The sequence below is a fragment of the Ictidomys tridecemlineatus genome, chromosome 5 (genome assembly GCF_052094955.1).
Source record: "Ictidomys tridecemlineatus isolate mIctTri1 chromosome 5, mIctTri1.hap1, whole genome shotgun sequence".
In the NCBI taxonomy this organism is placed as follows: domain Eukaryota; kingdom Metazoa; phylum Chordata; class Mammalia; order Rodentia; family Sciuridae; genus Ictidomys; species Ictidomys tridecemlineatus.
This window is the reverse complement of record NC_135481.1, coordinates 61,643,680-61,658,366: the sequence shown is the minus strand read 5'-3', so window position 1 is coordinate 61,658,366 and position 14,687 is coordinate 61,643,680. Positions and strand designations below refer to the sequence as shown.

General features: G+C 34.3%; 1 protein-coding gene across 28 annotated transcripts in view; it reads right to left on the bottom strand.

The window, feature by feature from the left end:
* Nucleotides 1-14,687, bottom strand: part of Gphn (gephyrin) — a 595,586-nt gene that overhangs the window by 247,565 nt on the left and 333,334 nt on the right. For 15 of the 28 annotated variants that reach the window (XM_040276071.2, XM_040276074.2, XM_040276077.2 and 12 more), the window contains 3 exons: nucleotides 9,189-9,255; nucleotides 4,301-4,573; nucleotides 2,902-3,006 (listed from right to left, as the gene is read on the bottom strand). In XM_040276071.2, the coding sequence (XP_040132005.1) occupies nucleotides 2,902-3,006; nucleotides 4,301-4,573; nucleotides 9,189-9,255 (445 nt within the window). The remainder of the gene's footprint in view (nucleotides 1-2,901; nucleotides 3,007-4,300; nucleotides 4,574-9,188; nucleotides 9,256-14,687) is intronic. The other 13 variants (XM_078050082.1, XM_040276085.2, XM_078050083.1 and 10 more) reach the window with 1 other exon arrangement.

Here is a 14,687-nt window from a genome sequence, read left to right as displayed (position 1 = left end):
TTTCTCACTCCAGTGCTGCTTAGAGCTCAGAGCTCCCTTGTTTGGATTAGTAAGCTTTCACACATGCTACTGGTTACATTTCTTAGGCTGCATAGTGCATCTTATTTCAAGGATTTCAAACCAAGGTTCAAAACACCAATTTTCATTTGTAATTAGCTGGTCATCTCTTAGAACTTTACCCTTTTTCTTTTTCTCTAATATTGTATGGAACTATTGCAGAGTAGTCAGAGTGCCCATGTTGGAACTAGACTGTCTGGACCTGAACACCATTTCAGCCAATAGGCAGTTCTAAGATCTTAACCATTCTGAGCTTCAATTTTCTCATGGGCAAAATGAAGGTGAATGTAAATATTTGATGTATGTAAAATGTTTAGAAAAGTGACTGATACTCAATTTAAAATTTTAAAATTCCACAATCATCATTGATAGAAACAAAAAAAACCTCATATATGTGTGCTTATAAATACTTAAATCTTCTGACTCAAACTTTATAATGTATTTATTCATGGTCATTTATAATAGTGTCATTTATTTCCAGGCAGGTTCTGTCTCATGTTCTAATCAAATGCTCTAGAAAGACAGATTTCTTCCCAAGTGATCATGTGAATCTGACATGGTTTTCTCCATATCTTTTTACAAGGAGAAAATCACCACCTTTTCCCAGGGCAAACAACAGATTTTCTTTCATTCAATGCAGCTTGAGAGAATTATTCATAATCTTGATTTCTCCAGAAGATTTAAATCAGTCAGTGAGATGGGATTTCCTATTATGTATTTCCAAAGGTATCTTTCCTTTTTGTCTTAAATTTATACTTTTCCTGTCATTATGAATTTTTTTGAACCTATCAATTGCCTTCACACTATAAAGCACAAATTGTCTTCAGATTTGTATCTACTCTCAAGGAGATGAACTTCACATTTATTTTATAAGCATAGAGAGGCAGGAGTTTTCTTTCCTCCCTCTTCTTCCTCCTTTATGTCTTATTCTCCCTACTCTCTATCCTCTAAAATCAGGTTAAATCCTTTACTTTCATATTTGGGTTAAATCTAACCCAAATATGAAAGTAAAGGGAGTCCTATTTGATATGACATAGTCATTATTAGAACATTTTTCATCTTTTTGATGAGACAGTAATATTGATGCATGTTAGAGAAAATGCTTTTGGTTATTAACAATAGTATACCTATCTATCTCTAATTGGCCTTTTAAAATTTATTTTAGTTCATAGAACTGAAAAATCAAGAGTTACATATAGCTCATCAGGGCTTGGGTTGTTGGTTCAAATAATAGAATAAGGATCCAGTATCTCAATCTTTCATTTCTTAGGGTTGTTCCTTTACAATTGATGCTACTATGTAGGACGTCTTCTTTGCAATATTACAAGAAGGATATTCTTGGAATTGTACATATTTCTTTATTCATTTTCAGCAAAACCCCAGAATTTGTGTCCTAGTACTTCAAATAAAGTCTAAGAGATAAGACCCACTGGCTCTGACTGGTTTGAATTAAGTATTCATTGAATCAATAATGGTGACTGGTTGAAATAGTTATGTTACTTACATTAAGCCACTTTACCCAAACTACATGATTCAAGTGCAGTGTAGTATTACAAAGAGGGAATGGGAAATGGCTGCTTATGTGGAACTAACAAATACCCATTACAAGAGGCATTTCCCAAGTCTTTTTATTTCCTGAAATAGCAAGTTGATCTGTTTGACAATAATTAGTAACTAAGTATTAAAGAATCAGTACATGGATTGTTTCATTTTCTTAAGTATAAGAAGTAGAAAATGGAGTAAGGAAAGTGAAGAAGTAATAAAGAGAGCAAGTCTACCTAGGCTGTAAATTCTTTATGGCTGAAACAATCTATTCATATTTGCATTTAGAAGCACCAGAGCATTAAAGGCGTTCCTTTTCTTTATTTTCTGTTACCTATTTCTTTTCATTCTTTTTTATGGATGCCAGGTACCAAGAGCAAGAATATTATACTCTGACGAACTCCTCTTATTATCATTTATCAAAGAAAGTACAATAATGTTATATCTGTTAAAATAACCAATACTACTACTTAGACAGGATTATTAAACATCAATTAATAAATGAGAAGTTCTGAGTGATGCCATATGAGGACATGTAGTAAGTACAGTTTAACAGCCATTCTCAACTTGTTCCTCTAAAGAACAAAGTCCTAAAAACTTAAGGCATGCATTATATGCAGTAAATCACTTCCCTTTGAGTCATGGTCTAACTTATCACTACTTAGTGATTTATTTTGCCACTTTATACTCTTTAATCTGGAAATTTTTGGAATTTTCAAACTATCATTCAAAATATATGCTTTTATCTGCTTAAAAGAATACCTGAAAGTTTGATTCTAAAGATATGTAAATCATAGAATTTGCGTTAAGATTCAACTCCTTAAATGGTTGTAATGAGAACACAGTGAAGGAAAATAAATGAGATGCAAAATCATGAGGAAAAAAATGTAGAAAGCAAGGTAAATACAAATTAAACATTAGCTTGACTAATCTATCTAGATTTTTATGACCCCAAAGTAATCCTTTAAGGGGTTATCTTAATTAAGTCAGTCAATTTATTTAAAGATTATCCATATATTTTCCAAGAAAAAAATTTGGAGCAACAAAATTCTTGAAAGTCATGTGATCAATGCTCATTATCACAAACTACAGAATCAATGATAGCAGAGATAATTAGGCACAAGACAAACTATTATGTTACTTGATAAATTATGCTCAATGGCAGTTATACTTTCACAAGACACTGTTGAAAATCCATCGGAATAAAATAACACATCTTCCATGATATGTTATAGTCCACCTCCAAAGAGAAGAAGTAGGGTGTATATCTGCAAAATCATTAATGAGAAAGCCTTGTCTTACCCGTTCATCTGTACTGCCTGTTGCATGATGGGGATAACTGATGAGACCAGGGATGGGCTGCGCACCATGTGCCATGATAACAGCAGGACTGGTGTAGAATGGATGCTTGTAATGCACAACACATAACAATTATGAATATAGTGACAGGAAAACATGCAACTACACAAGCAAAATGACCAAAAGGAAAAATGGTGAAAACAAATGGAACAATGAGATGCCATAATTTTCTAACTACGGCAACAAAATCAGCTTAGATTTCAAATTCTATAAACGTTTTCCTTAAGACTGAAACTAATGGTACTTTTTACTTTTAGTTAAGAGTAAAAGTGAAGAAAATGTACCTATTTAACCATTTGTTCCATTAAAAAATCACACACAACTTAAATACTTACTAGTATTAAGTAAGGACTTAATAGATCATTGAATAATCTGGATATAGATCATCTTGTCTTCATTGAAGGAACCATTTGCTACTTGCCTTAATAGAAACTTGGAAAGTATTTCTCTATGATTCTAATCTATATTTTCTCAATAAAAACCTAACTATGCTCATAGACAAAATATCCGAATGACCTATAAAACTCTGCAAATTACTTCATAAAGCAATTGAATTTCAACCTTAGTGCTATTAATCAAAAAATAAACAATTATCATTTTTACAATTGATATGTTCCTTTCTAAAGATACTAAAGAAGATTAGGTGAATTCTACCAGGTTAAGAATAACACTGTAAGTCATTTAGTGACTTTAAATTGACTGAAGTAACTTTAAATATCTCAAAAACTGTTCAAAGAAAATTTGTAATACTTTGATATTGTTCTAACAATATTTATTAGTTTATTAAGTTAAAAATGCATATTTTTTCTCTATACCACTAGGGTAATTTGTGTGCAATATTATTTAAATAAATGTTTAGTTAAGGAACATTTGACAACTACTTAAAAGCCTTGTGTTTAAATTTTTTTTATTAATTTTCAACTGATTTCTAAGGTTTTTTCACTTGTTTTTTGCTCTGTTAAGAATATGTTAAGTTTTGATGTTTTTCATATATAAATATTATATTTTAATATGCCCATAAAAATGATATCTTCAAAGAGTTCTTAATGTCAATGTCACATTGTTTGTCATGGAAGCTAAACTTCAACAAGTGATAGTAGTATCTATAATGTCTCATAGCACAGAATAAACTTCATTGTCTTCAAGGTCTATATCAAGAAGGAAACATAGTAATAGAGTGTAATGGATATCCCAGTTCTTTAGTTCTTTAGTATGCTCTAAAGAGAAGTATGGAAGAATGGGATGGAAAGAGGGATGTAATCAACACATTCACCTGGGGGTCCTCCAGATCTCTGAGCCTCTCTCTCTTTTTTTTTTTCTGAGCCTCTCTTAACAGGCTTACCTTGGCAGCAATGGCTGCTGCAGTTATATGTGATGAAGAACTATCTTCTGTTGAAGCAACACCACTGTCTTTCTTCTCTTCTTCCTCTTCTTCACATTGTACCCCTTTGTCTTCTGTCTGTTTATGGGGACTCGTTGTAGGAGGAGGGGAGAGAGGAGGTGGTGGAGAAGGTAAATCTTCTAGTTCATCGTGTACCTCCTTTACTTTTACAATGGCATCACGTAAAAGGTCAATGGCATGAGGTAGAGCTGGCAGTATGAACTGAAAGCATTCCTGTCCACAAGAAGAATAAAGGAAAAAATGAGGATGAAGCTTTTTCTAGACATATAAAATGGTGTCAATCAAATTGACTCTTGATTTTGGATTTGCATTTCCTTCTATCAATTTCAAGAATGAATTACATTTAAAGCATTGCTTTTACAATGTGAAATATGAAGTAAGCATGGCATTCAGTATTTTCCATAAACTAGAGAATGACTAAGCTAGTATTACAGTACTAGATAAGCATATGCTGCATTTTTTTTAAAGTTAAAATCTGATACAACTTTAGGGTTTAAAAATACATCATGAGAAAGGTGAGAAAGGCAAAAGTTTTCAGTTACAGTTAGACACTAGAACTGACAACTCACAGGAAAACTAGATTATTTTGTTCAGAAAATAGTCATTATGTGACTATCATAATAAAGTATAACCAGGAAACATAGTACAATATGTAAAAATAGAAATGAGCTTATATATTGACTTGCATGAAGTAAATATAATCTGCTGTTCAAGTGCTGACACTACCTACAATGTATTACCAAAAGATAAATGTGAGAAGTTATAACCAAAACATAGAGCCAGGTATGTTGGGGAATAAGTAGAAGTATTTCTCTTTCTTTTTTTTTTTTATGTAAACTTTTTTTATCTCTTTCTCATTTAAAGTAACACTATATCAACTAAGATGTAAAGAAATAACTTAAAATTTTGGAGAGATTACTGGAATACAGGAAGGCTGCCTAAACTTTTGACTTCTCTTTGTATGGCTCAATCAGTTTACTATATAATTAAGAATTTAACCTTGACCAAAGGGCAATAGGGCCTTTACTCTCAGCTTCTGGGAAGTTTCTCTAGACCCTTGGAATGACATGCCTGATAAAAAGTCTTTGCCTGGAGACTTTAGCCACCAGGCACTAAAACTCTGGATACCCCCAGCTAAGGTTAGCATTCCTAGCTGGCAATACTCTGAAAGTACTATTATACACTTATGAAGGGTAACATTTCCATGTCCATGACTCCAAAAGGAGAGGACAATGTAATCTCCTTGTTTGATACCTTTATTGTATTCTTCCCTATGTACTTTTCTCCTTAGATGATTTTAATTTATATCTCTTCCCTATAAAAAATAACAATGAGTATAACAGCTCTCGGTGAGTTTTCTGAATCCTAATGAATTATTAAACCTAAGAGTGGTTTTAGGTATCTTAAATTTGCAATTGGTATCTGAAGTGAAGGCAGTCTTTTGAAGTATTCCAACTTTGTAGTTGGCTGAAGAAGATAAAAGCAATTCAACTCGATGGTCCGAAATACATTATTCTTGCCTCTAAATTTGGGTTTTTGCTGACTCATGAGTGGTGTCCAGTGGGCTGGCCATATGGTCAGGCAGAAGGGCAATGAAAACTGATCTATTAAAGAAATGTCTGCTTGGGGCATGGCCCTAAGGAAATCATTGGGGAAAATTAACAGGTGTGTTAACTGATGGATATGTTAATGTTCATCAGAAGAATTTCCTTATAAGATTAGAAGTTGATTAGAAATGGAGAGTGGATATAAAGTGTAACTGCTTGATGCTGATACCTTGGCCCATAAGATGATTGGACACCGAAGGGCTACCCCAATGTAAAGATAGGCTGAATCTAGATATAGTTGTACCCTCTGAGACAAAATACCAATAAGAATTGTTCTGCAGAAAGCTATGGGGCAGAATACAGTGATTTGGGAAAGGCCCTGCATGTAACTGGCAAATCATATTGATTCAAGTGGATGCTGGTTGACACAAAGAGATCCTAATATTTTCATCCTCAGAGTAAGAGTTTGATAGAGAATAGAATGGGCAACTGAAATATTTGTTGTTTTTGGTGAGAGGAGATAAAGGTATTAAGGCCTGGTTTGTGTGTGTCTTCATGAGTACATGATCACATTCAACAAAGGAAGTGGAAAAGGAAGGTCCCCACTACAGAAATACTTTTGCTTTTCTGGGAAATGGGATTTGGGGAACGATGCTGGTATGACTATACTTCTTCTTTTTCTTCCATGTTACCTGAACTTTCTCTTTTTCTACCTGATGCAGTGGTCTCAGGATCAGTATACAGCTGTAGGTACCAGAAGAGGGAATGATTCTGAAGTGAGAAAACTGTTAACTATATCTTTAAATTTTTATGTTATAATTCTTAAGGGACTAATGTTACCATCTGACCAAATTAGGTTTGAAAGAGTGCAGTTATTTTGCCTAGTAGGTTAAGGCAGTCCACTAGCTCTTTACCTTTATAATCTTACCCTATATGGATAGGAATGGAGTCAGTGGGAAGCATTTGCAAAACTAGCATTACTGATGACAATCTGGATCACCACGGTAACTGAACCTTGTATTCCTTTCAAAGAAATGTTTGGGTAAAAATGGATACAAGAAAAGAATGGAAGCTTAGGTGAAGAAATGCACGAAAAGGTTATGCAGTGAGGAAAACAAAAGATAACAAACACTGGTGTCTCAAAAAAGGCTTAGAACAAAAGATGATATTGTTTCTTAGCACAACAATATCAGACACTTGAAAGGATGAAGTCATATGCTGCTAAGACCACTCCTTTTTTAGAACTTGACACGCTTGAAAATCTCAGTGGTAACGCCTTGGGAGATATTTGGTCATCCGATATGATGATAGATGAGCTTACTGTTAGTTTCTGAGGAGGACTCTAGTATTGGGTACCGCAGTCTGGTTGGGCACAATTCAGGAGCCACTTGTCAAAAGAAACGAACTTTATTTTTAGAACACACACAGCGCACCACACAGCTCTTCAGGAAAACCCTCAGAGCCCAATTGCCACCACCGGCTTCCCACAAGCCTCTCAACCTCCCTCACTCTTCCTGCTCTTATGGCCAATTGGCTGGGTTGTATGGGTGGAGCCAAAAAATCCCCCAATGAGCAGCTCTGAATCCCCTAATGAGCAGGTCTGAAAGGGCGGGGAAACAACCCAAATGAGCATCACCGCAGAGGAGCCAATCGATTGGCAGCTAGAATTTTGCTGGGGCTGCTGTGAGCCAATCATCAGCTGGCAGCTGGAAGTTTGCTGGGGCCCCTTCAGCTGTGGCTCTCAACATCTCCCCCTCTCTGTTTAAACAACAAGCATGTGGCTTAGGGACCATGCCTGCCTTAGGTTGTCCAATACTACATATGGTTCTTACCCGTCATCGGATGAGCTGACCTCAAGGCGTCAGCCTCCTGTCTTAGGTTGGTACCATTGCAATTGGATCTTACCCGTCATTGACTACCAGTCCAGCGTACAGCCACACCTGTGGATAGGTCTTTGTACCAGCGGGAGGGGGGGGGGGTTCTTTGTCTCACCTCTGTTGGCCCCCAAATTTTAGCTGAATGACAATCATAAGCAGAAGGGAGGAGGATACACCAAGCCAATTGATGGCTCCTTTTGGAAAAATTATACCACCGATGACACCATCGTTTGCTGGCAGCTGGTGCCCCTTCGGCTGTGGCTCTCAACAATTGGGTCAGTATCTTTTGACTTGTTTATCTACTTCTATACTGTAATGCTCTAATAATGTCATTATTAGTAATATTGCAGTATTGAAATAGATGATCAGATGTATAGAGAAACTGAGTTAAAAATTAGTTTCCTCAGAATATAATGTCAATAGAAAATGACAGGACTAATGAAGAAGTGAAAATTAGTTCAGCTAATTTCCTTGGTATATGGTTTTGCACAAATATAGTACAAAAAGCAGTAGGTCAAGGTGGAAAATGAGTATATTACAAAAATATAAAAATGTTTGCAATGCCTTTAGAGGATTTATTAGCTGTTTCTTTAAATCTACCCATAGTCCACATTACCTCTTTCAAATCTAAGTCACATAAATACTGATAATATAGATGTCCAGGCTCTCTTTGATTAATGTTAATTTTTTGCTGTATGAAAGCTTGGGCAAAATGCCAGTGGCAACTTGTGTAGTGAAGAACTAACATTACCTCAAGAGAGTTTGACCTCTGTTCTCAGCTACTGGGAGGTGATCCTTAGGTCCTCAGAATATCATGCTCAATAGGAGTAAAAATCCTATGTTTGCCTGAGCCTTTGCCTACCTAACAGGGGCTTTGGGTTACAAGGGTATTGGTTTTGTCTTTGGAAGGTAATAGAGAGTATACCTTCCAAAGACATCAGTCCAATCTCTGGGAAGGGCTAAAAAACTAAAGGTTAGCCACATGGTCAGTATATAACACCACCACCTCTGGATACCAAGAGTGCAGGTGATGATCTCTGACTGACAATATTCTATGTGTACTGTCACACATTGATACCAGGAAAATAAAGCATTCATGACTTTACCAGCAGAGGACAATAAAAACTCCACATTTAGCATTTTTCCTCTGTAGTCTGTCTTATGTACTTTTTCTTTTGGTTAATCTAATTAGTATTTTCCCCTTATAATGAACTATAACTGTGAGTGTAACAACGGTTGAGAGAGTTCTCCGAGTCTTTCTAGTGAATTATTGAAACTAAGGGTGATTTTGGGAATCCCCCAATTACTGTTAGTAATGTGGAATGCTCCAACTTTTTGGTTGGCTAACTCCCAATACTTGGTTAAAAGTCCTCACACTAAACCATAAATGTCAAGGATGCTTACCTGAGATCCTTTCTTGCTACCTGGTAGGTTAATTATGAGAGTTTTCCCTCTGATTCCACATACAGGCCTGAAAGGAAAGAAAAAGTGGATGAATACTAAATTGCAATGAATGTTTGGTTTAAATATATTCAATAACAAAAGCCAATCAAATTTTCTTTACATATAAACAACTATTTTAGGAATAAAATCACTGTAGTTAGAGATCTTCCAGTTGCTATACAAATTGGGCATTCTGGTTAATGTTTTTATAATAACAATTAGTATGGTGGATTGAAAAAAGGCACTGAATGTGGAATCAGAATACAGAAGCTACTTTGAAGCAATTTGAAAATTAGCATATTCCCCCTAATATAAGTTTTTTCATATCTCATACAGTTGTAAGATTTCAATCAGTGAATAAAAGTTATCAAGTGTAGTAATATTTATGTTCAAAAATCTAACACATAAAGCACTGAACAACTGAGTGAGATTTAGGTTTGTGCTCCTGCTCAAGAAGTATAAAAGCTTTAAAGTAAAATAAGATTTTTCATAAATGAATGGCATTAGGGAAAAGGCTAGAGAGCTCAGTTACTAACAGGCTCATTGGTGGATACAGATCACTGAGAGATCATTATCAATTTCCAGTCTACACTTTAACCAATAGATTAGATAAGAAAGATAAAAAGGTGAGGGCTGGGGATGTAGCTCAGCGGTAGCGGGCTCGCCTGGCATGTGTGCAGCCCGGGTTCGATCCTTAGCACCACATACCAACAAAGATGTTGTGTCCACCGAGAACTAAAAAATAAATATTAAAAATTCTCTCTCTCTCTATCTCTCTCTCTCTTCTCTCACTCTCTCTTAAAAAAAAAAAAAAAAGGTGAAAAAGCCCTGCAAGTCTATTGTCAAAGTTGAAGGTTTGGATTTTTGTGTGGCAGTTAGAATCATGTTCTTTGTTACTTTGATCTTGTAACATTATTTCTTTTTCATCTTTTGAAAACAAATTATGTTAATTAAAAATTTTTACAACTAATATTTTTTTAGTCATGTAAGAGTTGTTCACATTTATTTAAAACTTTTCTTATATCTGAAAATGACTACTGAATCACCTTTAGACATCTTACGGAAATTCATGATTTCATTAAAAAATTTAAGGCTTATTTTCTATCCTTTAATTTTAGTTATATTTCTTTAAAATATGCTTTTGTTCTAGCAGTCAAAATTAGATAATGAACTTTAGTTATTCTCAAAATGGCACTGGGTAATTATATAGTTGTTAATATGTTCCTATTTCTTAGGAATTTTGCCTGTCTTTCCTAACCAAAGTGCTGTATTATAGCCTTTTATAATTTTGATAGCTAATTCATTATAATATCAGTAATGTGATTGGAAGGTCAACAACTTCTGTCAATTTATTGGATAAATCTAAAATTTCAGCAAAGAACTTTAGTATGCCCTCATAGAATACAATGTTCGGAAGGCTTTTTGCACTTTGCCTCCTCTAAGAATTAAAAACATTCCCATAATAGGGCTGGGGATGTAGCAGAGTGGTAGAACCCAGGGTCTCATGCATTCGTCTAGAATGAACCCCAGCATTGGGAAAAGAAAAAAAACAACACACACACACACACACACTCATTCTCATAACAATTCTGGCATGTTATGCTCTCACCATTTCTGTAGAAGAGAGAAAAATATAATTTTTAAAAATAAAACATGATAAAATAATCTGACATGCAAAGAATTTGACTGACCCATGGCCCTGTGAACTTTGTAATTTTACATATTAAGTTCATTCTACCTTGTGTTTCTGTAGTTTCTTTTTCAAAGTATAATGTCCATGATTTTATCCTGACAATGATGTTCTTTCTATATGGTTTTTTTTTCAGTCTTTTGGCTAAGCTATGTTTTTTAAAAATTTAAAACATACTTATGGAGGAGTAATGTGAAATAGGAAGTAAAAGAGAAAACACTAGGAGTCTGGTAGATTAATAATGTTTAATGTGTAGTCTCTGAATGATCATAATATACATAACTTGGGAATTTAGAAATGCAAAATCTCCCACACTGTCGTAGCCTACCTCTTCCTTTCTGTTACTGATCTATGGGGTAAGAAGCTATGGCTTCTTAAGTAGGCTGTATTTTAACAAGCTGTCTGGTTGATTCTGATCCATGTTAAAGTTTGAAAACTACTGTGATAGACTGCTTGAATTTTGATACTAGTTACTATCAGTGTGATCCTGGATTAATCACTGAACTTCTCTACTCCTTAGTTTTTAAAACCTAAATTATTGAAAGGAGTAACACAATCTCTTAAATATAATGTACGCAGTAGGTAGTATATAATTGGCCTCTTCTCTCAAAAAGTACACTGGGATTAGACAGGGGAAGACAAATTCGCTGTAAGAAGCTAGAATATATTCTTAAGGCACTGGGGCCATTGATGGATTCTGCTCAATATTATTAAGAACTATTTCAGGAATAATATAGTCTAAGATGAACTGAAAGGGGGAAACACATGATGTAAAGGAAAGAAAATCTAATAATGCAAAACATTAAATATAAGTTGAATGAATTTTGGTTCATGTTCTCTGAGATATCTATTTCAGCATGTTATGCTCTCACCATTAAACAATGCTTTGTTCTTTTCCCCCTTCTGTTTTTAAAATTTTCCCTTCCTTTTTCACAGCGGGTGAGATGTGGAGGAACTTTTCTTTTAGTCAGTAATATTATGGCAATTCAACTAGGACGACATGTAAATAATGTAACACAAAACATTTATGTGTTACTGACTGCTATGTACTTACATAATATTTTCATATTATTCTCATAGTAGCCCCATGAAGTAGGTATTGATTCCAACTTTATAAATGAGGAAAGAGTATGAATTTGACCATGGTAACAGTTAAATGTACAATTGGGATAAGAACTTTTCCAAAATATGATGTAATAATATTACTGCCTTTCAGGAAATCAGTTCCTCTTGAAATCAGTGTATCTTTCTCCTTCCCTCACTCCCTTCCTCATTTCTCTCTCTTGTTCTTTCTATGTTTTTTAAAAAATCTTTAAACTTTACTCCTTTAAGGTAGACCGAATTAAAAATGAAAAAGAGTTGAATTGTAAATTTAACAGTAGACTAGTTATATGAAGAAATAATCCAGTATATGACTTCAGATGCAACCACAGCTGGATAAATAGATTTTTAAACCAAAAAATTGGGGCTTAAATTTTTAGTGAAATGTTTAGAGAAAGATAAATAAAATAAAACAAAACTACCCACCAAGTCCCATCTCAATAAAGTCATCTCTCATGTGCATTATCTTCTAAATTTTTCACATGTAAATATAAATAACCATCATCTTGGATAGAGATGTTACTTGCCTTTTAGTTCTAGGTTTTAGATAATTTTTTCTATTTCAGATTTTTCTGATATGGAAGACTAAAAATGGCACTTTTGTCAGAATTGTAGTTAGGATAGCATACACCTTAGTCAATGAAAAACTGAAGCATATTTGTCAAAATTTATACTTGCAAACTTCAGATATTAAAAAAAATAGAAGTAAGATATAAATTTTTCTTTTTTAGTTATCTTCATTTACTATTTTATTTATTATTTTTATTTTTTTAAAGATACATATTTTTATGTATTTCCTTTGAAAGGGTTTTCAGATTCTTTAAACATCAAATTATAGGAGGCATGAACACCTAATATATTCAGTATTAAATGTCCATGTAAAAGAAATTTTTAAAAGCAAAATAAAAAATATATTAAAATCAGTCAACTAGGCTAGTGCAAAAGCCTGAGTAATAGTTTTAATTGTCAGTAATTTTATTATAAATTCATCTAGTTCATTCAATAAATAGTTATTGAGTACTTTCTATGGGGGTTAGGCAGTGTTAAATAATGGGGCTACAAGAATAAAGTAGTCTTGCCCCGGAGGAATTTACAGATATACAGAAAAGTATCAATAAGTGTTAATATGCTTAAATAAATACTACAGGCATATTACTGCAAAAATACTAAGGGAAAAATGGGAAAGGCATTTTAGCTATATGTGAGGGAGGGTTGGGTGGCTAGGGAAACTTCTAAGAAGAAAGAAATATATAAGCTAAACCTTGTAGGTATTACAGAGATGGAAAATAAGAAGTACACTTTCAGGCTGAGAAAATGGCATGTACCAAGGATCCAGAAGCTAGCAAGAGAATAACCTTATGTGTGTGGTAACAATAAATATGGGTGGAAGATACTGTTAAAAATAAAAAGGCAAATTAAATGTTGACAGCCAGGGCAGGTCAGAATGATGCCTGGCATTTGCCAGAGGGAATGTTTGAAAGGTGATGCCAGGGAACCATTGAGATGATGATTTGAGTTAAGCTATATATAATTGCTGTGATGCTGGATTGATTGTATTGTATATTTGACCTTTACTGGGCAATGGGGCGGCTCTTGCTGCCTCAGGTGCCTGCTACTTTGGAGTTCTAGCGGGGATTCCTGGAGAGTTCCCATTGGTTGGGGCAGTGCGAGAGGAGGGATTTCCGGTTGGGGTGTGGTGTGTCCTGGGAGAAAGCCCCTTGCATGCAGGTGTTCACGGGGGAGTGCGGAGAATAAAGGAGTTCCTGTTTTGAACCTACAAGGCTGTGTGGCGGCTCGGTTATTTTGTGCCCAGCCAGACTGCAGCAATTAAATAGGCCTTGGAAAGTAATCTTAAAGTATTCAGTTTTTATCCATAAACTATATCCACAGCAGAACATGAAATTCCACTGAAGAGTTCTGATCAGAGAAATAACAAACTATCTGTATTTCCAAGAAATATTTCTGACTGCAATATGGAAAACTGACTGGGGAAGTACAAGTCAGGAAACCAGGAAATCAGTTAAAAGGTGAAATAATATAAGAGGTGAATTAGGTTGGTTACAAACACAATGAAGCAAAGTAGACATGTTATCGTTAAGTGTATTCTGATATACCGAATACAATGTGTTAGGTACTTTTTTCTCCAAAAATACTTTTGGCAATTTTAATACATAAAGAATAATTTTTAACAAATGGAACATTTTGAGGAAAACTAGCACTGATCTAGATTTGTAGTATATTTGTAGTATATTCTATATTAAACTTGATCATAACAGGTATGGGTGAAAGAATATAAAAAGTATTAACTAAAAAAAGAAAATTTTATTAAGTATTATATAAAAAATGTGTAAAATATACACAATAACAATAAAAACTTACTGATATGCCTACCATCTAGGTGAAGAAACAGACTATAACTGAAACCCCAAAACACTACTCGGTGCCTTGCTTATATTTCAACTCCCTTCTTCCCCAGATAACTATTATCCTGCGTTTCAAAACTATTATCATCTTGCTTAATTTTAGCAGCATTATTGATACAATTCGGACACAATTAATGGATTTAAACTGTATAATTCAATGGTATGTAAAGTATATACATAGTTGAGTAACAATTACCATGATCAGTTTTAAAACATTTTCATCACTCCTGACAGAAATACCACAGC